Below are 26,523 nucleotides of genomic sequence, written 5' to 3'. Positions count from 1 at the left end.
CAAGGCAGCCACGGGCCAGGCCATTCTAGGCCGTATGTTTCATAATCAAGATATTCCGACCAGTTACACCAAGGTACAAGTAGACTCAATTTAACCACTTTTCATGAAGTACAAGCTAGATATCAACACATCTGAGGGTATGAAGATTCTCAATGAGGTTGTTGGAAACTTCATTCTGTGGCCCAAATGGGATATCATCTTCAGTCATCAGCAATCACAATCCCTAGCGTCACGACCGCCCTCGCACCCAATATCTCTGCCTCAGGAAGCTTCGCCCCAGCACTAAGCCTCTCCGCCTCAAGCACCTTTGCCCTCGTGCCCAGTCTCTTCGCTTCAGGCATCTTCACATCGTGCTTCAGTGTCTGCGACTTTGGCACCTCCGCCTCTAGCATCTATGACTCTGGCATCTCCGCCTCTAGTGTCTGTGCTCTAGCACATTCACCTGAACATTAGAGAGTCCCTATCATGGTGGAAGAATCTTTTTCGTCGTTGCTCCGTTTTAATCGATTGTCGCACTGTTACATTCATTTTTCAGTGCTCTTTCTTTCTAGATAGGTTTCATGTTGTTGTTCTGTTGTTTTGTGCTCTGTTCTTAGTGTATTTTGTTTGTCTGTTTTGCAGGTTATCGTACGATTAGTCGACAACACCCCGGATCAATTTGAGGAACATCAAGAGCAGGAGCAAGAATACACTGAGCAGCAGCAAGGAGAAGGCAAGTGTCCTTGATCATCTTGAACCTATGTTTTAAATATTTTTTTACAAAACTGCATGCGGTGTCTGTTAATATGATGGGTGGTCACCTATGTTAGGGTTTACCTAGTTCTTCCTTTACATTTCTTCAAGCCCTAGTGGTAGCTGATATGACTTTCTTGGGTAGAATTGCTTAGCCATGATTTTGGGATGTTGGGAAGTGTCATATACATGTTAGTGGATATACGCAATGGTGATGATGAACTTGTTTTAGCAACATGAAACACTAGGACTTGGGGAAAGAATGGGTTAGGGGATGTTGGTTCTTGTGGTGGGCTTGTTGGTACATTCGGAGCAAAGATGTTAGGTTTTATTGGTTATTTTCCTGTTGGATAGTTGGAAAGTCTTTGCCCAAGTATCACATATAAGGACTGATTCGTGGAGCGATAACCCAAGAATTACCGTACCAACCACGAGGCTGATATGGGTAAGGCTTAGCATATTGGTTAGACACCTGGTTGGTATTCGTTGGAGTACTAGGACCTAATCAATGGACAATGCTTCGTAGTGATATCTTGGCAACATGGAAATCACTAACTCGTGGGTAAAGTTGGATAACCTCTGTAGAGTGTAAAACTATTATAACAGTCATGCCCGCGATTATGGGAGACTTGGATCCTCACATGATTAGTGGTTATGGTTATAGTCATGGTCTTTTTGGTACAGGAGGTACTGGATGGTGATGGTTTAGGGAAGGTTACCTTTGGATGGGTAGTTGTTGGGTGGTTTGGGGTTACATTCACTTAACAACTGCTTAACGTTTTTCAATTACATTATTGTTTCATTTACTCGCATTTACGTAAATATACCTTGTGTTAGTCTATTCTTGATATAAGCCTGCATGTCATTACTTTACCACACTTGCTGAGTACTTCATGTGCTCACCCTTGCTATCTCCCCAACACATATGCTGCTCAGTGGAAGACTTTGAAGACTACCAAGATGACGACCTGGTGTTCTAGGAGTGTATCTTCCGGTCGGTGCGGAGTGCTTGGTCACCGATGCTTTCATCCCGCTGTCGTCGATTAGATGCTGTAGTTTAGTTATTAAAGTTGTTTAGGTGTAGTCTTTTTGTAAGAAGTACACGATTGTAAGTTAAAGTATTACTTTTGTTACATCACCTATGACATCCTTATATGTGTTAAACTTCCTGGGCACACATAAACCGCACTTGGTTTTGTCCGTTAAAACAGGGTGTGACAAAGGTGGTATCAGAGTCATACTGACTGTAGGACTGCAAGCGTAGATAGAATGGTCGTCATAAGGTTTTTCCTAGTTCGTCTAAACCCATAGAAGTTTTTCGTAGTCCTCATACTCACCTCTTGCTATCCTTAAGGCTAGTTCTTATATCCTATTTTCTCCTTTATAGATGGTTCGCTAGCTGCTCATCACTTGCAAGTCAACTGGAGGATGTCCACCCATTCTTCAACTTGTTCCAACTGAAGAGGAGATTGATGATCCCACTTTCCGCAACATGGGTCCTGTTCCCGACGTCTACGAGAGTGATGGTCTTCACACTGGACACTTTCCTCATCTGCTGTGGGGAATACTCTTTGGACTTGGACATACGCAGAAGCCGATCTACAGGGGAATAAAGAAGCAATACTCTAGATATGTGGAATGGAAGGTAGAAGTCACCATCTATGACTACGAGCAAAGCGAAGATGAAGGAATGGATGTTCGTCGAGTTGTGGGCATTCACTCAGCAATGACCCCAAGAGCAACCTTCACTGCCGATGTTCGAGATGTAGCACGTCAAGCCATATCCCATGTTCGAGACCAATATGACAACAAGATGGTCGACTCTCCTTATGGATACTATCCCCGAACAACTCGTGGGAGTGCTGAGCCGTTCGTGAAACGCCCTTTCGGAGAAAGCCCCAAGCTACGTGAACAAGTTGCGCTCACTGTGGCCTAGGAAGATGAACTGGACTATGCCCTATGGGAATTGGGAGATGTTCGTCAATGTGTCGCTTTCGTCTCTCCACTGCTTAAGGATGAACATGATGCCAACCAAGGAGAACCTGTAAAAGATGAAGAAGAAGTCCTGTCTATCCACTCACCTCCGCGCAAGAGGATCTGCCTCAACGCCCCCGCCTTAGAAGAAGAAGGATCAATCGATTCATCCCCCTCAGGGTCCCGCACTAGAGAGGAGTCCCAGTAGTAGAGTCTTCAGTAGATCATCTTAGTTTCGCTAGAGTCGAGTGTCGATGTAATCGTTAAGGATAATGGTCATAGTGTGAGTATTGTTGTGGTGCTAAGTGTGTGATTTGGATCTTTTGTTTGAGTGTCAGTGTGTGCTGCGAAATGCTTTGGCACCCTGTCCACAACCACATCTTTAATATCTATAATATATTATAGTTGGGTTTCCTTAGTTAAATCCTTGACGGTCTTACTTATCTACTCTTGTATCTCTTTCCAACCCTAATCAGATGGTGAACATGATAAGGAATAGCAACACCAACGAGGGGGACAACAACAACCAGAATCCACCCCCACCTCCTCTGATGACTCTAGAACAGTAGATGGCTATGCAGACTCAGATCTTGCAAGCTCTAGGTCAAACCATGGTGCGATGCAGCTACAACAACCAAACCATGTTCGACCACACCATCAACCTTCAAGACTTGGAGAATTCAAAAGAACTCAACCCCCAGTCTTCAGTCATGCAGTGGAGCCTATGGATGCAGATGATTGGCTGAAAGATATAGAAAGGAAGCTACAACTTGCTCGGTGCAATGACATAGAGATGGTTCTCTATGTCTCACATCAACTCGCCGGGTCAAGCCCTAGACTGGTGGGAAGCGTATTGTGCTGCACATGAAAATCCAGCATCTATCGCTTGGATGGAGTTCAAATCCAGCTTTCGTTCTCACCATGTGTCATCTGGTGATGTTCGTCTCACGAAGAAAGAATTCATGAGCTTGAAGCAAGGACCAATGACTGTGAGGGAGTATGTGACCAAGTTCACCCAGTTGTCTAGGTACGCTCCAAATGAAGTGGATACAGGTCAGAAGAAGCAGGAACGCTTTCTAGAAGGTCTGAATGATGCCATTGAATATGCCCTACTTCCTCAGGAGTTTGCCAATTTCCAAGCTCTGGTGAACAAAGCTTTCATGGTTGAGCACAAGCGCTGTCAGCTAGACGATAAGAAAAGGAAGATGTCTTTCCAAGGATAATCAAGCAACACCCGACCTTGTGTGGCAACTCAAGCTTCTCCACAAGGCCCTATGTTCCACTCCAACAACCAGTACAAGCCTCAGACACAAGCCCCTATTTAGCGTTCCAACTATCAGACTCCTCGTTATACACCACTAGCTACCCTGCAAATCAAGAGTAGCCCAGTTACCCCTAGTTCCAACAAAGGATGTTTCCACTGTGGAGAGCTAGGACACTATGTGAATAGGTGCCCTAAGAAGAATCCAAACCCGGTCAACACCAACACCCCAAATTCTACTCAATTTCAACCCCAGGCACGTAATGAAAATCAGACCCCTGTTCAGAACAACCGTGGACAGCAGAACTTCGTTCAAGGAAAGGTCAACCATATCACAGCAGAAGAAGTTCAAGATGTTCAGGATGTGGTGTACGGTATGTTCCTAGTCAACTCTTAGCCTGCATCAGTTTTGTTTGATTCTGGAGCTTCGCATTCTTTCATAACTACCCAGTATGTTGCAAATCATGGTTTTCCTATAGTTATGATGAAATACCCTATGCTAATTAGTTCTCCTGGGGGAGAAATGAGAGCAAAATATATGTGCACTAGGATGAAACTTAAAATAAGGGGGGTACACTTTCCAGCAAATCTTATAGTCTTGGAATCAAAGGGCATAGATGTTATCCTTGGAATGGATTGGTTAGCCAAGTTCAATGAAATTATAGAATGTGCCAGAAGGGCAGTTCACCTAACCAATGGAGATGGTACCAAAGTTGAGTTCGTGGCTACTGTACTAGCAGCAGAGGATCGTTCTCTCAATTTGCTTGAAGGTACAACCATTGATCAGATCAAGGTGGTTTGTGAGTTTTCTGATGTCTTTCCCGATGAATTACCAGGTATGCCACCAGATCGAGAAGTTGAGTTTGTCATTGAATTGGTACCTGGTATGGCCCCTATAGCTAAAAGGCCATATAGAATGTCTGCTAACGAACTAGTAGAGTTAAAGAGGCAAATCCAAGAATAGTTAGGTAAAGATTTTATTAGACCAAGTGCATCACCTTGGGGAGCCCCAGTTCTTTTCGTGGATAAGAAGGATGGTACTCGAATGATGTGTGTAGACTACAAAGCGCTCAATGATGTAACCGTTAAGAACAAGTACCCGTTACCCCAGATTGAGGATTTGTTTGATCAGATGAGGGGAGCCTGTGTGTTCTCCAAGATTGATCTAAGGTCTGGATATTATTAGTTGAAGATTCGATCTTCAGATGTACCCAAGACCGCCTTCAGTACTCGATATGGACTATATGAGTATACTGTTATATCTTTTGGATTGACCAATGCCCCAGCCTATTTCATGAATCTCATGAATGTATTTATGGATTATCTGGACAAGTTTGTAGTGGTGTTCATTGATGATATTCTAATTTTCTCTGGGAGTGAAGAAGAATACGAAGAACACTTGATAATTGTGCTACAGACACTCAGAGAGCATCAGCTGTATGCCAAGCTTAGCAAGTGTGATTTTTGGTTAGATCAAATCGCTTTTCTCGGCCATATCATAATAGCTGGAGGTGTAGTAGTAGATCCAAGCAAAGTGAAGGATGTGTTGAATTGGTTACCGCCTACCAATGTGTTAGAGATCCAAAGTTTCCTTGGTTTAGCAGGATATTATCACCGCTTCATAGAAGGATTCTCTAAGATAGCTCAACCTCTTACCTCTTTGCTACAGAAAAACGCAGTTTTTAAGTGGAGTCCGGCTTGTCAAGCAAGTTTTGAAGAGTTGAAGAAGAGATTGACTACAGCCCAGTGCTAGTTCTACCAGACATTAGTAAGAACTTTGATATTTACTGTGATGCATCGCGACAAGGACTTGGATGTGTTCTTATGCAATAAGGTCTAGCCTATGCATCAAGAAAGTTAAGGAAGCATGAGGAACATTATCCTACGCATGACCTGGAGTTAGCAGCTGTGGTTTATGCATTGAAGATTTGGATCATCGAAAAATGGTGTGAGATATACACGGATCACAATAGTTTGAAGTACATATTCACTCAACTGAATTTAAACCTTCGTCAACATCGATGGCTAGAGTTAATCAAGGATTATGATGTAGGAATTCACTATCACCCAGGAAAGGCTAACGTAGTAGCCGATGCTTTGAGTCAGAAAAGTTACTGTAACTCGATGATGGTTCAAGAAAGTCAACCTGAGTTATGGAATGAGTTCGAGAAATTCAACCTTGGATTTGTGGCAGATATGGAAGCAATTGCCATGAAAGTTGATTGCACGTTAGAGCAAGACATTCAAAAAGGTCAACTCAAGGATGAGAAACTCAAGGAAATTAGACAGCTTATAAAGGATGATAAAGCACCAGGCCTTACAGAAGACAGTCAAAGTATTGTGTGGTTCAAGAAAAGGATCCGTGTGCCTAATAAGAAGGACATCAAGGAGTTGATTCTAAGAGAAGTTCACGATTCAGCATATTCCATTCACCCTGGAAGCACGAAGATGTATCAGGATCTCAAGGATCGTTATTGGTGATATGGGATGAAAAGAGATGTTGCAGAATACGTATCCCTGTGTGATACTTGCCAGAAGGTCAAAGCAGAACATCAGAGACCAACAGGGTTGCTACAACCCTTGAAGATACCTGAATAGAAATGGGAGGAAATTGGTATAGCTTTCATTGTCGGATTACCCTGTACACAAAGTGGATATGACTCTATAGGGTCATAGTTGACCGTTTGACTAAAGTCGCCCATTTTATTCCGGTTAAGACTACATATAGTGGAGCTAGACTAGCAGAGTTGTATATGTCAAGAATAGTATGTTTGTACGGAGTACCGAATAATATTGTTTCGGATAGAGGAACTCATTTTACTTCCAAGTTTTGGCAGAAGCTACACAAGTTGATGGACACGAAGCTGAATTTCAGTTCTGCCTATCATCCTCAAACAGATGGTCAGACTGAAAGAGTAAATCAGATACTCAAAGATATGTTAAGAGCTTGTGCTCTGAAGTATGGTAAAAGTTGGGATAAAAGTCTGCCATATCCAAAGTTCTCGTACAACAGCAGTTATCAGGCAAGTCTTTAAATGTCCCCATTTGAAGCCCTTTATGGAACAAAGTGTAGAACACCGCCATTCTGGAATGAGACCGGAGAAATTTAAGTTTTGGGTCCAGAAGTTCTACGAGATGCAGAAAAACAAGTTCAAATAATTCAAGAGAATCTAAGGATTGCACAATCAAGACATAAAAGTTATGTTGATAACAGGTGAAGAGAATTGGTTTTTGAAATTAGAGATTTCATCTATCTCAAGGTTTCGCCCATAAGAGGTCTTCGTAGATTTAAGGTCAAAGGGAAGTTATCACCAAGATTCATTAGACCTTTCAAGATACTGGATAAGAGAGGAGAAGTAGCTTATCAGTTGGAGTTACCACCTCAACTATCAGATGTGCACGATGTCTTCCATGTTTCCAAGTTGAAGAAATGCCTTCGAGTGCCGAAAGAACAATTACCAATAGAAGAACTGGATGTTCAGGAAGATCTCTCCTATACAGAGTATCCCGAGAAGATTCTTGAGAGATCACAAAGAGTAACTAGAACCAAAGTAATACCAATTTGCAAAGTGCAATGGAGTCACCACTCGGAAGATGAAGCAACGTGGGGAAGAGAAGAAGACCTGAAGATAGAGTTTCCTCATCTCTTCTCCAATCCGTCCGAATCTCGAGGGCGAGATTCATTCCAAGGGGGTAGGTTTGTAACACCCTAATTTTTTAATTTTCATCAATTTATAAAATTTGCTAGAATTTACTTTTGAGCTTAAATTATTTCAAAAGAGAAAATGCTATTTTCATAAAAAGAGAATCTAATTTTGACATAGGAGATATTTGTTTAAGTGCATTCATGTTGTTTTTAGGCATATAGGGTTCTTTGTTTTATTTGGTTTTCATATGTGGCTTTTGGTTTGAATTTGTTTGCTTTGGTTTGAATTAAAAAACTTTGGAGAATGATTTGAAAAAAAGAAAAATATTAAAACCCCTTCGGGCCGCCCTCTCCTCTTTTCGGCCCATCTCCCTGCGCCGGCCGGTTTCTCCCATCCCCTTCCCGCCTGGACTGTGACGAGCCGACCCAGCCACGTTGCCGCGCCTGAAGGCGCCCTACGCCGAAGCCATTTTCACTCTGAGCCATTGTTGAGTGGACCCCACCTGTCAGGAGCCTCTTCAACCTCGAGTTGGACTCCGACTTCGCCCAAAACGCGCCGGCGCCATCTTTCGCCCAAAATTCGAGCCTAACTCGAACCTTTGGCCTTCTAGAGAGGTCCCAAATGGCCAAATCAAATCCCCGAGATCCCCTCTATCTCTATTCATCCTTATCTCTTTCAATCTGCGTTTAAACAAGGAAAGTCGAGTCCGGATTGTGCCCGTCACCGAGAACTCTAGTCGAACTCACCTCAGTTCCTTCAAGCCCCCAAACCTATAAATAGATGCCCAAACGCCTCCCCAGATTACCCTGCCTCTTTTCCCCAATCTCCTGACAAGTTCCCGACGCCGGAAGAGTCCTTCGCCGAGCCGCCATTGCCGCCGCTCGCCATTGAGCCGTTCCTGCGCCGTCTTGCCTCTACCGAGCTATCTCCGAGCCTCGCCACCGCCAACCGAAGATCGATCTGCCGTCGCCTTGCCTCTCCGGTCGCCGGAGCCACCTCCTGTCGCGCCCTCAAGCTCCTCCTCCATCTCCGTCACCGCTGACCACCCTCCAGTGTCGATCCGCCTTCGGTAAGTGCCAAAACTGACTCCCCGTATGCATCTCATCGAGATCCGCCGCTCGTCGTCGCCACTGGCAAGCCAGAACCTAATTCCGACGAGTTCTCCTACCATGTGCCGCCGCTAACCTCTCGGCTCCGTCATGCTCCCTCCCACTGGTCACCCCCTTCTCTCTGAACCATTAGATCTATCACGTGCAGTCCAGATTAGATCACTCATATACCTCTTTGTTGACCTATAGCGAGTTGCCACATGTCTGCCGTAAACCAGTCAGCAGCCATGCCACCTCACCTAGCCACCTCAGCTGCCACCTAGCCTTCTTTGCTCATGTGTCATGCCGAGTAAAGCCCAGTCAGCGCCTACGCATTAATTCAAGGTTTTTCAATATAAAAATAATTTCAAAATCTCCAGAATTGGTAATTTTGTAGTCTAGCCCCGAAACTTTTCTATAATTACAAAAAGAGCCATATCTTTTTACATGTAGGTCCCAAAACTTTTCTAAAAATACATATAGGTCCTTCTATTTTTATAAAAAGGTCTCTAGACTTTCTGTTAAATACAATTAAGTCTTTTCCTTAATTAAAATAAGCCCTAATCTTGTTTTTAGCATATCTTTTTCGTCGTAGCTCCGCTTTAGTCGATTCTCACACCGTTTTAGATTCGTTATTCAGTGCTCTTTCTTTCTAGATAGGTTTTATCTTGTTGTTCTTTTGTTTTGTGCTCTATTCTTAGTGTATTATGTTTGTGTGGTTTGCAAGTTATTGTACGATTAGTCGATAACAACCCGGATCAATTTGAGGAACATCAAGACCAGGAGCAAGAATACACTGAGCAGCAGCAAGGAGAAGGCAAGTGTCCTTGATCATCTTGAACCTATGTTTTAAATGTTTTTTTACAAAACTGCATGTGGTGTCTGTTAATATGATAGGTGGTCACCTATGTTAGGGTTTATCTAATTCTTCCTTTACATTTTTTGAAGCCCTAGTGGTAGCTGATATGACTTTCTTGGGTAGAATTGCTTAGCCATAATTTTGGGATGTTGGGAAGTGTCATATACATGTTAGTGGACATACGCAATGGTGATGATGAACTTGTTTTAGCAACATGAAACCCTAGGACTTGGGCAAAGAATGGGTTAGGGGATGTTGGTTCTTGTGGTGGACTTGTGGATACGTTCGGAGCAGAGATGTTAGGTTTTGTTGGTTATTTCCTTGTTGGATAGTTAGAAAGTCTTTGCCTAAGTATCGCATATAAGGACCGATTCGTGGAGCGACAACCCAAGAATTACCGTACCAACCACGAGGCTGATATGGGTAAGGCTTAGCATATTGGTTAGACAGCTGGCTAGTATTCGTTGGAGTACCAGGATCTAATCAATGAACAATGCTTCGTAGTGATCTCCTGACAACATGGAAATCACTGACTCGTAGGTAAAGTTGGACAACCTCTACAGAATGTAAAACTATTATAACAACCGTGCCCGCAGTTATAGGAGACTTGGATCCTCACATTATTAGTGGTTATGGTTATAGTCATGGTCTTGTTGGTACAGGAGGTACTGGATGGTGATGGTTAGGGATGGTTACCTTTGGATGAGTGGTTGTTGGGTGGTTTGCGGTTACATTCACTTAACAACTGCTCAATGTTTTTCAATTACATTACTGTTTCATTTACTCGCGTTTACACAAATATACCTTGTATTAGCCTATTCTTGATATAAGCATGCATGTCATTACTTTACCACACTTGGTGAGTACTCCATGTGCTCACCCTTGCTATCTCCCCAACACATATGCTGCTTAGTGGAAGACTTTGAAGACTACCAAGACGATGACCTGGTGTTCTAGGAGTGTATCTTCCGATCGGTGCCGGTGGAGTGCTTGGTCACCGATGCTTACATCCCGTTGTCGTCGATTAGATGCTATAGTTTAGTTATTAAAGTTGTTTAGGTGTAGTCTTTTTGTAAGAAGTACACGATTGTAAGTTAAAGTATTGCTTTTGTTATATCACCTATGACATCATTATGTGTGTTAAACTTCCTGGGCATACATAAGCCGCACTTGGTTTTGTCCGTTAAAACCGAGTGTGACACGATGTTCCTAAGAATTATGAGAATTGCAAGCCATTTCTACCATTGTTTCAACTCTAAGAAGGTTCATGGGAGATGAGGAGATTCCACAAATTTTACATAAGGGCATGCCGCTCGGGGTTCTCGATAATCACTACTATTGTCCTCGCTAATATTTTTCTAAGCGGAGATTCCTATCTCATGGTGGATTTTAAGGACAGTCACACTTTGTTGTGCCGTGAAAAACTTGACATCAATCTCATAAGTGTCTGGTGCCTGTAAGTGCCTACAATCTACCTATATGTTCATATGTCTACCAATGTATGCTATAGAAGCTAATGACTAGTGTCTTATTTTGTATAATGTAATTTAACGATGCAAAATTGTTGAAGTTACTGGTCGAATTCATCGATCCACAACGAATTTCCTAGCCCAATATGGTCGTGAAGTTGAGGACTGATGCCCCAGTGATTAAGGGGAATACTAACAAGGAGAAAGCAAGGGTCATAAGAGAAATGACCAAATCACACATGCTTTATATGTCAACCTACATAGAAAGGGCTATACTAGAAATGCAAGACAAGGACTATATCATAGCTCCTTATAACTTAAGTAAGTGTGATATGTCAAGAACCTAACATAAGTATTCAACTAAATTGGTCGATCAAGAACCTAACATAAGTATTCATGTAGGAACCACTTTATTTGTATAATCCCGATGTCGAATTCGAGCATACTTGTGGTCCTTGACTCAACTGATCTCCCCAATTCATCCTACGGTCACACTTGATTTTATAAAGGAAAAAAACAAATGTAAACTACATGTATGACAAGATCAAGTTTTATACATGCAGCAACTTCATCAGTATATCACACATAGTGCCATTATTATATCGTTTAACTTAAATAAGATAGAAAGACCTCAAAATCTTTAACTTAAACACACTAGCATAACATAACAAAGCTCCCATCTTCCATAGGCAATTGACTGAGGGTCCACAAGCCTAGCAATCTTCATCTTCATTGTTGTATTAGTCTGGTTCTTCTTCATTATCTGAGCAGCGTTTGATGTACATTTTGATGGATATAGCAAGTGTGAGTACATGTCGTACTCCGCAAGTATGGGAAATGAATGACATGCAAGCTTAAATAAAGGAACATGCTTTAGCAGGTTAAATTTGCATAAATACCAACTATGCTATCGTAGAGTGATAAAAGTAACATACTTAACTATGTGATCCATCACTAGACTTCCAACTCCTAGAAATATCTCCACATGTTTCCCAACCAACTTGATACTTATCACAGGTATCAACCTACTAACCAACCAAACCGAACCGAACCCATTCACTCCAACTAATCATGTGAGGATCCAAGTCTCTCATGATCATGAGTATGGTTGATATATCAGGTTTTACACTCTGCAGAGGTTGTTCAGCTTTCCCCACGAGTCATGATTTCCATGTTGCCGTGTTTGCAAGACACTTAACACACGCCTATGGTGTGTCACTCAGAAAATCACTACAAGGCTATTCCAAAGCATCCTCCCAATAAGAATAAGCCTGCTAAGGTTTCACCGTCATCAAAGTGGTATCATACCACACAGAAGCCCCCTCTTGTGCCTTGTAGCTCCAAAAAGTTTCATTCTTTCCTTCAACTCCACCACCATTGGCTCATTCTATGGTGAGAATTCGCTAATTAATAGGCCAAACATGTCCCATACCAGGCGTCGTGATTGGTACGATACTTCTTGGGTTGTCGCTCCATGAACCGGTCCTTACTTAGGTCACTTGAGCAAATTTCAAACCAACAACATAACTATAATCACCATCCCAAACACCCCTTTGCTCAAGACATAAGGTTCCATGTTGTTATACTATTACCAGAATTTCCCAACTCATAGTTACATAGTTAATTAGTCATGTTTAACCAACAACCCATCCATACCCTTGTGCAAAGCTAAGCAAAAGCTACCCATCATAACCACTACTGACAACTACGTGATAAGGAATATATGAAATAGGGTGCTATAAGTAAATAGGATTTAGAATTAACCACATGTATGTTTGAAATAAAGAACACATTTGAAAAATTAGGATCATAATGTTCAAGGACACTTGCCTCTTCCAACTTGCTGCTCAGACTCTTCAAAGAATTAGTCCTGAAGATTCTCGAACTGCTCCTCATCTTCTTCCGAAACACACCGGAAAAACACACAACAAAACTAAATAAGAATACACCAACAATAGCTAATATTTATGAAAAAAAAATATACTAAAAAAGAGTTCACACTACTACGAAAATGAGAAAGTTACGCTAAAAACAAGTTTTGGATTAAAAGTGTAAAAGAAAAAGACTTGTTTTGAATGAAACAGAAAGGATAGGGGCCTTTTCATAAAAATAGAGAGACCTAATTGTAAATATGAGGAAGTTTAGAGACTAAGATGTAATAAGACAGGGGTTTTTAGGTGAATACAGAACAGTTTAGGGCCTAAAGTGCAACACTTTTCCTGAATTAAAAAAAAATAGGTTGACTAGGTAAATCATTCTGCTGATGTAGCATGACACGTCGGCGGATTAGATGATGTGGCGGCCAAGGTGGCAGGATGAGGTGGCGCTGGGTGCTGACTGGGATTACACAAGACACGTGACAGCTCATACCTAATCTTGTCCGTCGGTATTGGATAGGCGGTGGAGAAAAGAGAGGCGGCCGGAGGGAGGGTGGCCAGCAGTGGAAAACTCGGGCATGGCGGTGAAAGGGAATTGGCGGCGGCGGACTCACTGGAGAGAGGTGAATACCTCATCGCCGGGCACGGAAAATGATGGCGAGCGATGGAGGAGTGAGAGGGTCGGACGACAAACTCACCAAGGTTGTCGACGGCTTCGGGAAAGCGGCGAATCGAGCTGGTGACTGAAGAGGCGGCGGTGGCTTTTAGTTCCTCATCGATGGAGGTGTTCCAAAGGCGGAGAGTCAGCAAAAGGTGGCAGGATCGGCTCCCCATGAGCATGTGGTGTTGGGGCTGCGCTCAAATGGGGCAAAAAGGCAGCAAAATTGGCCAGTGGCGAGCTCAGTCAAAAACAATGGAGATTGGCTGCGGTGACTCAGTGTGCCAAAAATAGATCAAAAGGAGGGGAAGCATGGACAAATATAAGCGAGAGGGTTCACAAGGGAGTCAGATTTAGCTGAGAGTCTGTTGGGATACGGCTCAGGGAGGCAGTGGCAATCAATTTCGAGTTGGGCGTGCGGGTTCCAACTCAAGCACAAGGAGGAAGATGGCACGGGGCCCACGCGTTAGAAGGAGAAGGGAAGCGGATCTTGCTGAGCGCCAACAGAGGGAGAGGTGGGCAGCACGCAGCAGATGGGTCTAGCCTTCCGCGGGCCCAAGCGGGGGTTGAAAGGGAGGGGGAGCACGGGCTCAATCCGAGCAGAAAAAAGGGTGGGCCACTTGGATATAGGAAAGAAAAGGGAAATGGGAAGGGGATTAAGCCCAAAGAGAAGAAAAAAAAAATCTTTTTATACAAGTCTTTTCAAACTTTTTTTCCAAAAAATTCCAACAGTGCTCCACGGTGTTTTCATCATTCACTTTTCACTCAACAAAACCATAATGCTTCTATTCTCAACATGAATGCAACACAAGATATAACCTATGGCTAAAATAAATTTACATTAAAAATAGGTGTTTAACCAATTCTATTGATTTAAACCCTAATTAAATTCTAGGAAAATTTTAGGAAATTATAAAAACCAGGGTGTTACACCTACCAAGATCTCATCGACGTTATGCAAAGGTAAAGAAAATCCTCATACATAAAATTCTTATAAATTATTTATGAATTGATAATTACTTATTGCCATTCGAATAGGGCCTACAAGTGGTACTGAAGGTGGGATACACGATACAGCCATGCCGATACAATGATGGTCCATACACACTTTCCGGTAATAACACTCCTCTAATGCTTGTACCTTATGACGAGGAATCTTATTGAATTAATGAATACGTTGCGTTTTTATTTGAAGTGACACAAGCAAAGTTTCCACACCGTTCATTGTAGATACTATGTTTACCAGTTTCTTAGGGTAAATGGGAGGTACACAATGAATCCCGAGGACATAAGTCCTCATTACGCTTGCACATTTTTATTTGGTTCTGTTCTATTGCCAGTAGTGTTTTTAACTCTTTTAATTCTGTTTTTATTTTAGGCACAGATAATTGAATGTACCCATACCTCGCTCAAAGAAGAAGATATCCAAAACGTCCAACATGACATGTGCTCGTTCATCATGCATGAAGTCATTCACAAGAGTGGCAGGATCTTTGACCTCAAAGGTGAATTGGCTAGACATCTGAGACTTTGTGAGCGGGAGATGAAATAATACTTGTGTTGAATATTTGTCTTGTGATGTTAATTGATTTCTGATGTAAAAATATTGTACTTATGAATATTATTGTATTTGTGTTAAATATTGGACTTGTGTTGATCCAAATATTGTTGAATCTATGATGTTGAAGTCTGTCTTGAAAATATGTTGAAATCTAGAGTGAATAAATATATACTCAATATTAAATTTTGAATGAAATACATACCACAGGGGGGTCCTTATGTCACCCGCCTTTGGAAATCTACCTTTCTACAGGCTGATGCAAAAGAGTCCATCTATGGAAATCTATTTTCACAGGTGGTCTCTTTTGCGCCTACAGAAGTCGTCCATTTTCACAGGCCTTTGATCACATACGGTTGAGCTAAACGCCTGTGAAAACTGGTCATGAACTGCCCCTGGAAATGGTTTTTTTAGTAGCTCTATGTGATCATGCTACTATTGTGGCTCCTAACATGTGGATTTTTTCTGTGTGAATGTTGTTGCTGCTAAGGAGCCATCTATTTATCAGGAGGCATCCAATATTCATATGTGGCAATCTGTTGTGTCTAAGGAGCTTGCTGCACTTGATCATACAAGCACTTGGTATCTTATTCCCTTACCTTCTCATGATGTTCCTATCACATATAAGTGGATGTTCAAAATTAAGACAAAGTTAGATGGTTCCATTGAGAGATACAAAGCTTGTCTTGTTGTCAGAGGTTTTCACCAGACTAAGGGTCGAGATTATGATGAGGCATTTGCTCCTGTTATTCACATGACCACAGTTCGTACTCTGATTATAATGGCTGCTACTTGTTCTTGGACTATTTTTCATATGGATGTTAATAATGCATTTTCTTTATGGTGATTTACATGAGGAAGTTTTATATGCAGCCACCCTTGGGTGTTGATGCTCCTTCATGATATGGTTGTCATCTTCGCTATGCTTTATATGGTCTTGAACAAGTTCCTCGTGCATGGTTTGAGAATTTTATTCCTATTATTTAAGCTGTTGTATTTTCACTTAGTGATCATGATCTTGCATTATTTATTCATCTATCTCCACAAGGGAACACTTTGCTTCTCCTCTATATTGATGATATGTTGATTACAAAAGAAAATGTTGAGCATGTTGCTCATGTGAATAAGTAACTCAACGTGAGCAATTCCAAATGTCTGATTTAGGTCCTCTTAGTTACTTTTTGAAGATTTAAATTGTGACTTCAGAAAAGGGATTCTACCTTTTTCAATCTAAATGCATTCAAAATATCATGGCTAGCTCTGGCATTACTGATACTTAGACAATGCTACACCTATGGAGCATTATTTTGCAGGTTCATCCTACTGATGGCACACCCCTTGAGGACCCCTCTCAATATCGTCATATTGTAGGTAGTCTTGTTTATCTCACTGTCACCATACCTGATATTACTCATGTGGTTCATATTTTGAGCTAGTTTGTAAGTGCTCCTACTTATGTGCATTTTGGTCATTTGCTCCGAGTGTTACCTTACTTGAGGGGGATTTCATATTAGTGCTTGTTCTATGCTTATTCTAATCCACTTTAGCTTTATTCTAGTCCGGTGGATCATCATTCTGTCACTAGTTATTGTATTTTTCTTGGTATTTCTCTCCTTACATGGAAGTCCAAGAAGCTAGCTGTTGTATCATGCTATAGTAAAGAGACATAACTTTGAGCCCTTGCCACTACTACTTTAGAGATTGTATGGCCTCGCTAGTTGTTGGCTGATTTTGTAGCCTCTTATGAATCACCTACACCTCTTATGTTTGATAACATTGGCGCTATACAGATTGCTAATGATCATGTGAAGCATGAACGCATAAATCATATTGTGTTGATGCTTTCCTTTAATGAGTCTCATTGTCATCAGAATACAATTGCTCTTTAGTATGTGCCAGATTTTCAAGTTATAGACTTCTTCACCAAACCACAAATTCAAGGGTATCATAGGCTTCATTTGCTCAAACATAGTGCTTCTGAGCCTCCTATACCACTTTGATTTTGATGGGAGGGGGTGTTATGTATATATTTAGGCCTACCAACGATTAGTAAATCACTAATCTTACGAATATTTGAATAAAGTAGGGGACTTCCTGTAGCTGAATCGTACGCTAGAACATAGATATTTATACTGGTTTAGGCCTTCTAAAGGATAATAGCCATACATCATGTTGTCTTGTATTGATCTTCGAGGCAGATTATAAGGGGGATCTTATCTAGCCTAGATGGGATCTAAACCTAGTTGAGGGCTCCTTACATGTAGTCTTAGCAAGATGTCGATGTAGATCATGAGTACAGAAGGCTTGGGGGCTCATGGAGCACTTAAGGCTGTTGCTTGTTTAACGGACTTGTCCTCCGCAAGGTCTACTGGCTCCTTATATATATGGGGGTTGTCGTGTAGCCTTCGGACTCCTTTCCGAGTAAGATTCTGTTATCCTTAGAGATAGGCTTCCCTGTTTACTAGATACCCTAGTACTTGTGGGCAATTTACATACATCTAAGGATTCTTTTCCCAGGCATAGAAGTATGATCTGAGAATACAAGAAACCTACGGGATTTGTATACATATAGGACACCCGTATATGGTAGCTTTGTACTACCTATCGTCAAGCCACCCATCAGTATGTGAAATGAGGCTATGACGGAATAAAAACTTAGCCCAAAGAGAAACATTTTGACAAGCTGTTTCTTCAAGTGATAACTCAGGTCCTCGGATAGGATTTAATGTCTAGCTAGGTATCCAGAATCCTGAGCCATCTAATCAAGAATTTGAATAACTCCGGGTTATGAGTAAGCCCCCAGGTAAGTATTCCATCCGAGTAGGAATTCTGAGTCATCCGAGAAATATCATCCAAACCTTTTGAAAGGACAGGGAGAAAAGACTCTTCGCTGGTCAGGTTTGAAATTTGAATCGACATAGCGGAAAATTCATGTAGTGGTGAAAAGAATCTCTTGCTGTTAGTGGTGAAAAGAATCCCTATCAGTGTGGGCTAGAGGATAAGGCCAGCCGGTGGTCCATGAGTGCGCGAGGCTCAAAGAGAGAGAGAGAGAGAGAGAGATAGGGAACCAGAGAGAGGGAGCGGAGGAAGAGGGAGGGTACCGGAGAGAGAGACCGGCCACAGGGGAGGGAGAAGGTTGGAAGGAAACAATCTCTTCGGCTGGGTGGTGTGGTGGAGCAGTGGCACGGGCGGGACAGCATGACACGGTGCGAGTGGCATGTGTTGGGGGCACAGTGGAGCAGAGGTAGGCCGGCTCAGGTGAGAGGAGCAAAGCGATGGGCTCTACGTCGACGGCGGTGGCAACTCGAGGCGCAAGTCAGTAGTGTAGGAGGACGTGCAGGGCTGGGCCGCAAGTCATGCTAGCAGCTTGACAGGATGGCTTGGACGGCGTGTGCCTGCGGTGTAGTGGGATGGCGCATCGGCCTGATGTGGCCGAGCAACGTAGGCCAGTTGGGTAGCACTAAGGGGCACGCCCGGCGGCAGCTGTGCTAAACAAAAGGGGGTGAAGAGAGCTAAGAGCTCACCGAGAATGGACGGCGTAGACGGCGACACTGCACGTGGCAGCAGTGCGTAAAGCGACTCATCAAGACGCGTGGCTGAGCTGTTGGTGTTCGTGCATGGGTGTGAAGAGGAGAAGAGGACGGCGTCGTTGCTGCTACTGTGTGTGATGTGTGCTTGGTGCTGTGTGTTTGTAAATGCTTCTATGTGTGTGCAGGTCAAGGGAGAGGAGATAGGAGCTGGTGGTGTGAACGTAGAGGAGCGTAGTGGTAGTGATTCTATCGTTGATGAACAGTAACCATGAAGACTATGAATAGTGGGCAGAGAAAGATCGGAGAAGAGAGAGCTGAGAGAGAGAGGCTGAGAGAGCAAGATCGTAGAGAAATGAGAGAGAGAGATAGAGTGAAAGATCTTAGGAAAAGATCTGAGGAGAGAGAGAAAATGATTGACAATATGAATCTACTGAAATTTGAACTGGATTTATAATAATTCAAATTATATTTAAAGTTTAAATGAATTTGGCACGAGGATATAAATATGAGATCTGAACTTGAACCTTGAATCGAATCGAATTGAATTGAATTTATGAAATGATTATACTGGAATTAATTTGATTAAAACTTGAACGATTCAAATTTACATTCAAATATGAAATCGACCGAACGAATCTGGATTCGGATAGGATTTGATATAAAAGAAGAATCGGGAGATTCTTCCAGAGTTCGATATAAATTCAAAAAGAAATATTTTAATTTGAAGTTGATTTGAAAATAGATCGGATATTGAACTAAGAATTGAATTTGCATTCGAATACAAAAATTGATGACAATTTGAATTTGTCGAAGATCGAATTTGATTATAGTAAAAAAGGGAATTAATTGAATTATTGATTAAAGTCAAATTTAGGGATAATTCAGTTGAATAACTTGAATTATGGATTTGAGCTGGATTGGAAGATCGATTTTCAAGGATTGAATTAGATTAGGAAATCAACCGAAAAGAATTAAAATGTAGTCAAATTTGAGAGACATTCAAATTCAAATATCTCCTAAAAGAACCGTAAATACAATGAACCAAAATGTATATGATCAATTGCAAAGATTAATTTAGAAATTAATTTGGTACTTTTTGGAGTACTTAGCCAAAATAATATATTTGAATATATACATACATGTATATATATATTTAAATATATATTTCCTTGATTTATGTTGGTTTAAATAATTAGAATATTTTTAAACAAAAGTAGATTTTGGTTATTTTCTTAATGCTTAAACACAGGGTATTACAGTATTTTTGCACTTATGGAAGGATTATCACTGCCGGTTCAAAGTATGAATCGACAATAATAGTTGCGTTATCGCTGTAGTTTCATAAGTTGGTCTTGATAATTATAGATTATCACTGTCGTTAATTTACTAACAATTCAAAAACTAATAGTGATGTCAATTTTGAATTGGTAGTAATGATATTTTCTATAGTAGTGAACAATGCAACGATACTAGCCTTCATGACCCAAAGTACTTCTATATCATGGCAATATTCTTGATAAAAAAGTAAATCGGATCGGAGGTAGTAACAAGGATAATGCACCCGTATTATCTCCCTTTGTTTGACATTTTACATCAGATTTCTAATCAAGTCATTTCCTCATCAGTGAGAGCACATGATTAACTACGATGCTCTCAATATATTTATCGACATTTTTCGCATTCCCATGGGTAAATTCTAGGCCATGATAATTGGCTCTCCCACCACGGAGCCCTTATAAATAACCGACCCAGTTGCCTAGAAATTTACCAAGGCACTCCTGGAAGGTGGCCACAACACAGCACACTAGTTCGATAGTGTGCTCTAGCTTGTAAGGTCACCAGGAAGGTCTCTAACCATACATAACTTGTATCACAAGAGCAGAGTAGTATCACAAGAGCAGAGAGAGAGAAGAAATATTGGAAACCAGTGAACAGAGCACAGTAGGAGGGAGTGCTGTGCGGTGCAAAAGAAGAAGAGGTGAATGATGGATGTTGAGTCCAGGCAAGGTTTCAAACGGGATTCCATGGCTGCTGCCGCTGAGGCCTCTATTGACTGGAGAGGCAAGCCCTCCGACCCACACAAGCATGGCGGCATGAAAGCCGCCGTCTTCGTCCTAGGTTGGTGCATGCCCTCTCCCCTCTCCTTTCTTGTTGCAGAGTTGAGTTGTTTCAGAAGTGTTCCAGGCAGTTTGCAACTGTGTTCGGTGTGCTCTGTTCTTCCTTGTTCTTTGATTCTCAATATGGTTGATGAACTGTATTTCTGCTGCAGGGATCCAGGCGTTTGAGATGATGGCGATCGCGGCGGTGGGAAACAACCTGATCACGTACGTGTTTGGGGAGATGCACTTCCCGCTGCCCCGGTCAGCCAATATCGTCACCAACTTCATCGGCACCGTCTTCCTCCTTTCCCTCCTCGGCGGCTTCCTCTCCGACTCTTACCTCGGCAGCTCCTGGACCATGCTAATCTTTGGATTCGTCGAGCTCTCCGTAAGCACAATTAAACCACCCTGAGAAATTAGCAAATTAATCTCTTCATTGTTGAATATGCTGGACTTGATTACTTAATGATCATATAACGAAGCTAATTAAGAAACTAAAGATGCTACCTGGGGCTTTTTTATTTTTTGTAATTTCTTGATTGCATTCTTGTTTCCTTCTGTGAAAGAGGCATCATGAACATGATCATATTTTTTTAATTCCAGCCCTTTCTGCCAATTGTTTTTTCTAAACATAATACAACTTCCAAAAAGATGCAGAAAAGATTCAACGAAAGGCGAGTGCAACTCTAACCGCCTGAATCGAAATGGGGAAGAGTGAGAACGATTAATGTTGTTAGCCCAAGTTAGTAAAGGTGAAGAAACAAACAAATCATCACCCGCAATGGCAGGCGCGGCCATCAAGTGCGCCATCAGTGCGCGGCCAAAACGCCAATCGACTCGATCTCGCTTTTACTGCAGATTCAATGTATCAAACAATGGCATGCAACAGAAATGCTGCAGTAGACCAACTTTCTGAACATTTTTTTCGTTTTGTTGTGGTTTGTATGGCAGGGGTTCATACTGCTGGCGGTGCATGCGCACGTGCCGCAGCTCCGGCCGCCGCCGTGCGACATGATGGCCGCCGCGGCGACTGGGCAGGCGTGCGAGGAGGCGGGCGGGGTGAAAGCCGGCTTCTTCTTCGCGGCGCTGTACCTGGTGGCGCTGGGCAGCGGGTGCCTCAAGCCCAACATCATCGCGCACGGCGCCGACCAGTTCCGGCGCGGGAGCGGCGGCGACGCCCGGCGGCTGTCGAGCTACTTCAACGCGGCATACTTCAGCTTCTGCGTGGGCGAGCTGGTGGCGCTCACCGTGCTCGTCTGGGTGCAGACGCGCTCCGGGATGGACGTCGGGTTTGGGGTCTCCGCCGGCGCCATGGCGCTCGGCCTTGTAAGCCTCGTCGCCGGCGTCGGCTTCTACCGCAACAGCCCGCCGCAGGGCAGCATCTTCACTGCAATAGCCAAGGTACGTACGTCCTACCAATCCAATGTATATTCTCTTTTTTCCTCTTAGACACTCAACTCAGTTCAACGTATACTATTCTCGGTATTGCTATACAGCGATAGTATTTGTACGGACAGTCCAGCTACGGTAACGAAGTACAAATGCTTATCCTATGTATTTGTACGGTTGTGCTTTATTTATACCGGTTTATTCGACCTCGAAGGAGAATTCAACTAGGTGCACGTCCCCACATTAATTTTACGTGCGGCTGATTTTGCTTTGAGATCTGTGCAGGATACGTTTGGAATATAGCCCGGCTCCTTACGCTTGCGAATCTCGATGCCAAATCAATGGTAGATCGTATGAGAGGACGTCCACCTGGTAGGAATATGCGAGGCTGAAACACATATTCTACACAGATAGTTTCAGAGCCAGAGACACTTACTTTTTTTTTTAGAACGGGGCATTCCCGAATTTCATTACCACAAAGCAACAAAATTACAAGGAATTTAACCATCACGCACTCCATGTACAGCAAAAGAATATAAACCTGACGATCGAACCATCACGAGACCCAACGCAGTACCTAGGACTGCCAGCTAAACGTTTCTTACAAACGGAGAGCCATCGCAACCACCAGTGAAATTACAACTGTGCCAGGCACAATACCAAAAGCACACGACCGGCTATTAGACAGCACAGTAGTAGATTAGTCAGAAAACAGTTATAAGAGCAGACAGCTCTTCGGAAGATCGTCGCCCACGGGTAGCATGTTAGTTGCTGAATAGAACTCATATTTATTAGGTGCAATCATGCAAAATCAGGCATGTCCCCAGCCGGCCCTACCTGCACGTATGTGCACTACTGCATATAAATATGCGAGATCCAATAACAAGAGAAACACTAGCTCGGTAAAATAAGGTGATGCATATGCAGGTGTATATCCAACAAATAAACAGCAAAAGGAAGTTTGACCAGTCGTATCATGATTCCTTCTTAAGAAAGCAGAACGGCAGATATGCTACCGTACTTTTAGGAGCAAAGGTAGCCTCCGGTGTTTTGTTTAGTTTTCTAATCTGTTATCCAAAAGCTGCATGATCAACGTGAGTTTAGTGAACACTCATTTTTCTTTCGAGATAAAAAGATAGGCATTCACGCAAGTGATTTAAGAAAATTGAGCTCCTGGTTGTTAAGAGTTGTATAAACGGGTTGTATATCAGCGCTAGCTCTTCATGTATGTATGTATGTATGTATATCTAGTGTCTATCTGTTCGTATATATGATTATGGAAATCGCATGCGTTTTAGGGTATATTCTCCACTGATTATTTGATCTGCGCACTGGCCATGTCCTGTCCCTGGGACAAGTTGGCAAGGGCTAGTGGATCGGCTTTCCACTCAGTGGGTCAACAGCACTGGCTGTTGGAAGGTGCCTCTGATTATTTATCGCATAACAGGAGGCCCATTCTGTTACGCTCGCAATGCATCAATCATGTGTGGGGGAGACCTGTGACATGACGATATATGCATACCTTATTATCTGTCTTGAAACCAAATGCAGAAACAATGATCTGCAAATTTGCTCCATTTCATTTGAACTTAAGATCTAGGCATGGGAATTTATGTAGGTGTTCGTCGCCGCCGTGACCAACAGGAAGCAGGTGTGCCCGTCGACAACCACCGTTCAGGCCATCACCGGCCCTAGCACCCACAAGATACCCATTAACACCACCAACATCCGACACATCAACAAATTCAGGTATGCACCTCGTGAAGCTAAATTTATAATCATATATATATATACTCTTATAAATAGATGAGTTCTAACAAATCCGAACGATCTCTGTCATATATCTTACACGATCAAACGGTTCACAATTAAAATATGTCCCCCGTCTCCTTCTCTCTCCTATAATATAGGAAGTCACAATCAATTAGCCGACTAACAATTAACATACTCCCCACGTGTCGTCATTGATCGCATTCCTTGATTGTAACGTGCTATCTTTCCTTCTGTCACTCTTTTCTGAAAACTTAAATCAAAATAAATGATATCACATAATGAAAGACCAATATCAATCAACGGTGTATTCTTTTCTTTCTCTCTTTCAAAACTAAAATAAGATCTACAACGATTGTGTTTTATTTCCTTATCTTAGTCTATTTTCAAAATCTGGCTACAGTCTCCATCCATACTATCGTCTACACGAATCAACATGCAAAAACCTCAACTCTAGTCATGTGTCGATCACCTCTATGGATGGGCGTTGGCGCCTCTTTTCATCGGCTCGCACCGACCTCATCAACGTCGGCGATCTCCATTGATCAATGACAACCATCTCCTCAACACTTTCCATCTCCGTGTCGCACGGTCACATAGATTCAATCATCATATAAGCAAATCCCTCTTTTTTATACTTCTTCAGATTATTATATCCTAAATTGATTCTATATTTGTCAAATTAACTGACAGGCTAAAGTAGAGATAACTTCATAGTATACATGTTCCACGTGAGGATGCTGGTCATGCACCGTAGTTCATGATTTTACAAATCATCAGACGGTTATGCATGAGAGGCATCCCCGGGCTCGTGGGGAATGTCCGGACATAAGATTCTTGGCCTCTATGTTTAGTTCCATCCGTAGCAAGGCCCACCTGTCACTTTTTTTCTTGCCAGCATAGCAATGCTAGCTCTTGCAGAGCATCATACTGTTTCCTGTAATCGTGAGATACTATTTGCTAGAACAAATAAATGAGCTATATGCATGCCTCGATATATAATCTTCTGCAAATCTTCAAGGTTCTTGGACAAGGCGTGCGTGAAGGCAGCGGACGGCAGCTGCAAGGAGAGCCCGTGGCGGCTGTGCACGCCGGCGGAGGTAGAGCAGGTGAAGGTGTTGCTGTTCGTTGTGCCCATTTTCGCGTGCACCATCGTCTTCAACACCATCCTGGCGCAGCTGCAGACCTTCTCCGTGCAGCAGGGCGGTGCCATGGACACGCGCCTCGCCGCCTCCTTCCACGTCCCGCCCGCCTCGCTGCAGGCCATCCCGTACATCATGCTCGTTGCGCTCGTCCCGGCATACGAGGCTGCCTTCGTGCCCGCCATGCGCCGCCTCACGGGCGTCGCCACGGGGATCACCCCGCTCCAGCGCATCGGCGTCGGCCTCTTCGCCGTCACCTTCTCCATGGTCGCCGCTGCACTCGTCGAGGCCCGCAGACGCTCCGAGAGCGTCGAAGGCCGGCTCTTGTCCATCTTCTGGATCGCGCCGCAGTTCCTGGTTTTCGGGCTGTCGGAGATGTTCACCGCCGTGGGGCTCATCGAGTTCTTCTACAAGCAGTCGCTCGGCGGCATGCAGGCCTTCCTCACCTCGATGACCTACTGCTCCTACTCCTTCGGCTTTTACCTCAGCTCCGTACTCGTGTCGTTCGTGAACAGGGTCACCAGCAGCTCCGCCGCCGGCAATGGCGGCTGGCTTGCCAACAACGACCTCAACAAGGACAGGCTCGACCTCTTCTACTGGCTCCTCGCCGCGCTCAGCCTCCTGAACTTCTTCAACTACCTCTTCTGGGCGAGGTGGTACTCCAAGAGCGTCGAGACGGTGCAGGTGGCCAGTGTTGGAACCGGCGGTGAGGAGGACGACGAGAAGGGCACTGCTGAGTGCTAATATTAACATGGGCCCCTGACAAGTGGGCCCATGCAAGATCAAGCATAGTGTTAAGTGTAGTTAACCTTTGTTACTTTCTTTTCTTTTGTTGTTTTCATGGTAACAGGGGTAATTAGTTAAGGAGAGGTGGTGATGTATGAGTTAAATTAATCACACTGGTAAGTGAGTAAGGGTAGTATTGTCAATTCGACTCCTGCAAGGATGCATGAGTAGAACTGGTTTGGATAGCTGAACCTCTCCTTGCATGGGAGGAGCTAGCTAAAATATAAGTAACTGTGTAAATGCCAAATGATTTCTGATAAAGCAGAGCACTGAATTAGTTTGGTGCGCCATTAAACTTCTGGTGCTCTCACGCTCATTGCAAAGGTAGGGGACCTATTAGAATTGTCAATATGGATTTAATGGAGAACCTGTTCCTACCGAATTATGGATTGTGTAATTTTATAGTATAATATGGATCGTAGATTATGAGAATTAGTTTTATAATTGTGACCATTTGTTTTTTTGTTTTAAAGTATATTTTAGCAACATTCCGATTAAATTGATTCTGAATTTAAACATATATATAAAAGCATAACTGCCAACATATATCATATAGGTAAACATGAGCATTTCAAAAGCATATATGAAAGAACATAAGCTACTCAGGGATACAAATTAATCAAAAATGATAGTTGACAATGAGAGGCAATATAACACATAAACAATTGTTAAAACATAGTTATG

General features: G+C 42.8%; 1 protein-coding gene across 1 annotated transcript; it reads left to right on the top strand.

Annotated features, from left to right (window-relative positions):
• The first annotated feature begins 20,427 nt into the window (after positions 1–20,427).
• Positions 20,428–26,134, top strand: LOC133899871 (protein NRT1/ PTR FAMILY 4.4-like). Its single transcript, XM_062340900.1, has 5 exons — positions 20,428–20,771; positions 20,923–21,140; positions 21,704–22,153; positions 23,760–23,890; positions 24,933–26,134. Exons 1-5 carry the CDS (start codon positions 20,636–20,638, stop codon positions 25,795–25,797), a joined length of 1,800 nt encoding a protein of 599 aa, XP_062196884.1. The 5' UTR covers positions 20,428–20,635; the 3' UTR covers positions 25,798–26,134.
• Positions 26,135–26,523: the final 389 nt, after the last annotated feature.

Source organism: Phragmites australis, chromosome 19 (assembly GCF_958298935.1).
Source record: "Phragmites australis chromosome 19, lpPhrAust1.1, whole genome shotgun sequence".
NCBI lineage: Eukaryota > Viridiplantae > Streptophyta > Magnoliopsida > Poales > Poaceae > Phragmites > Phragmites australis.
Note: the sequence above shows the minus strand (reverse complement) of the source record. Positions and strands in the feature narration are given on the sequence as shown.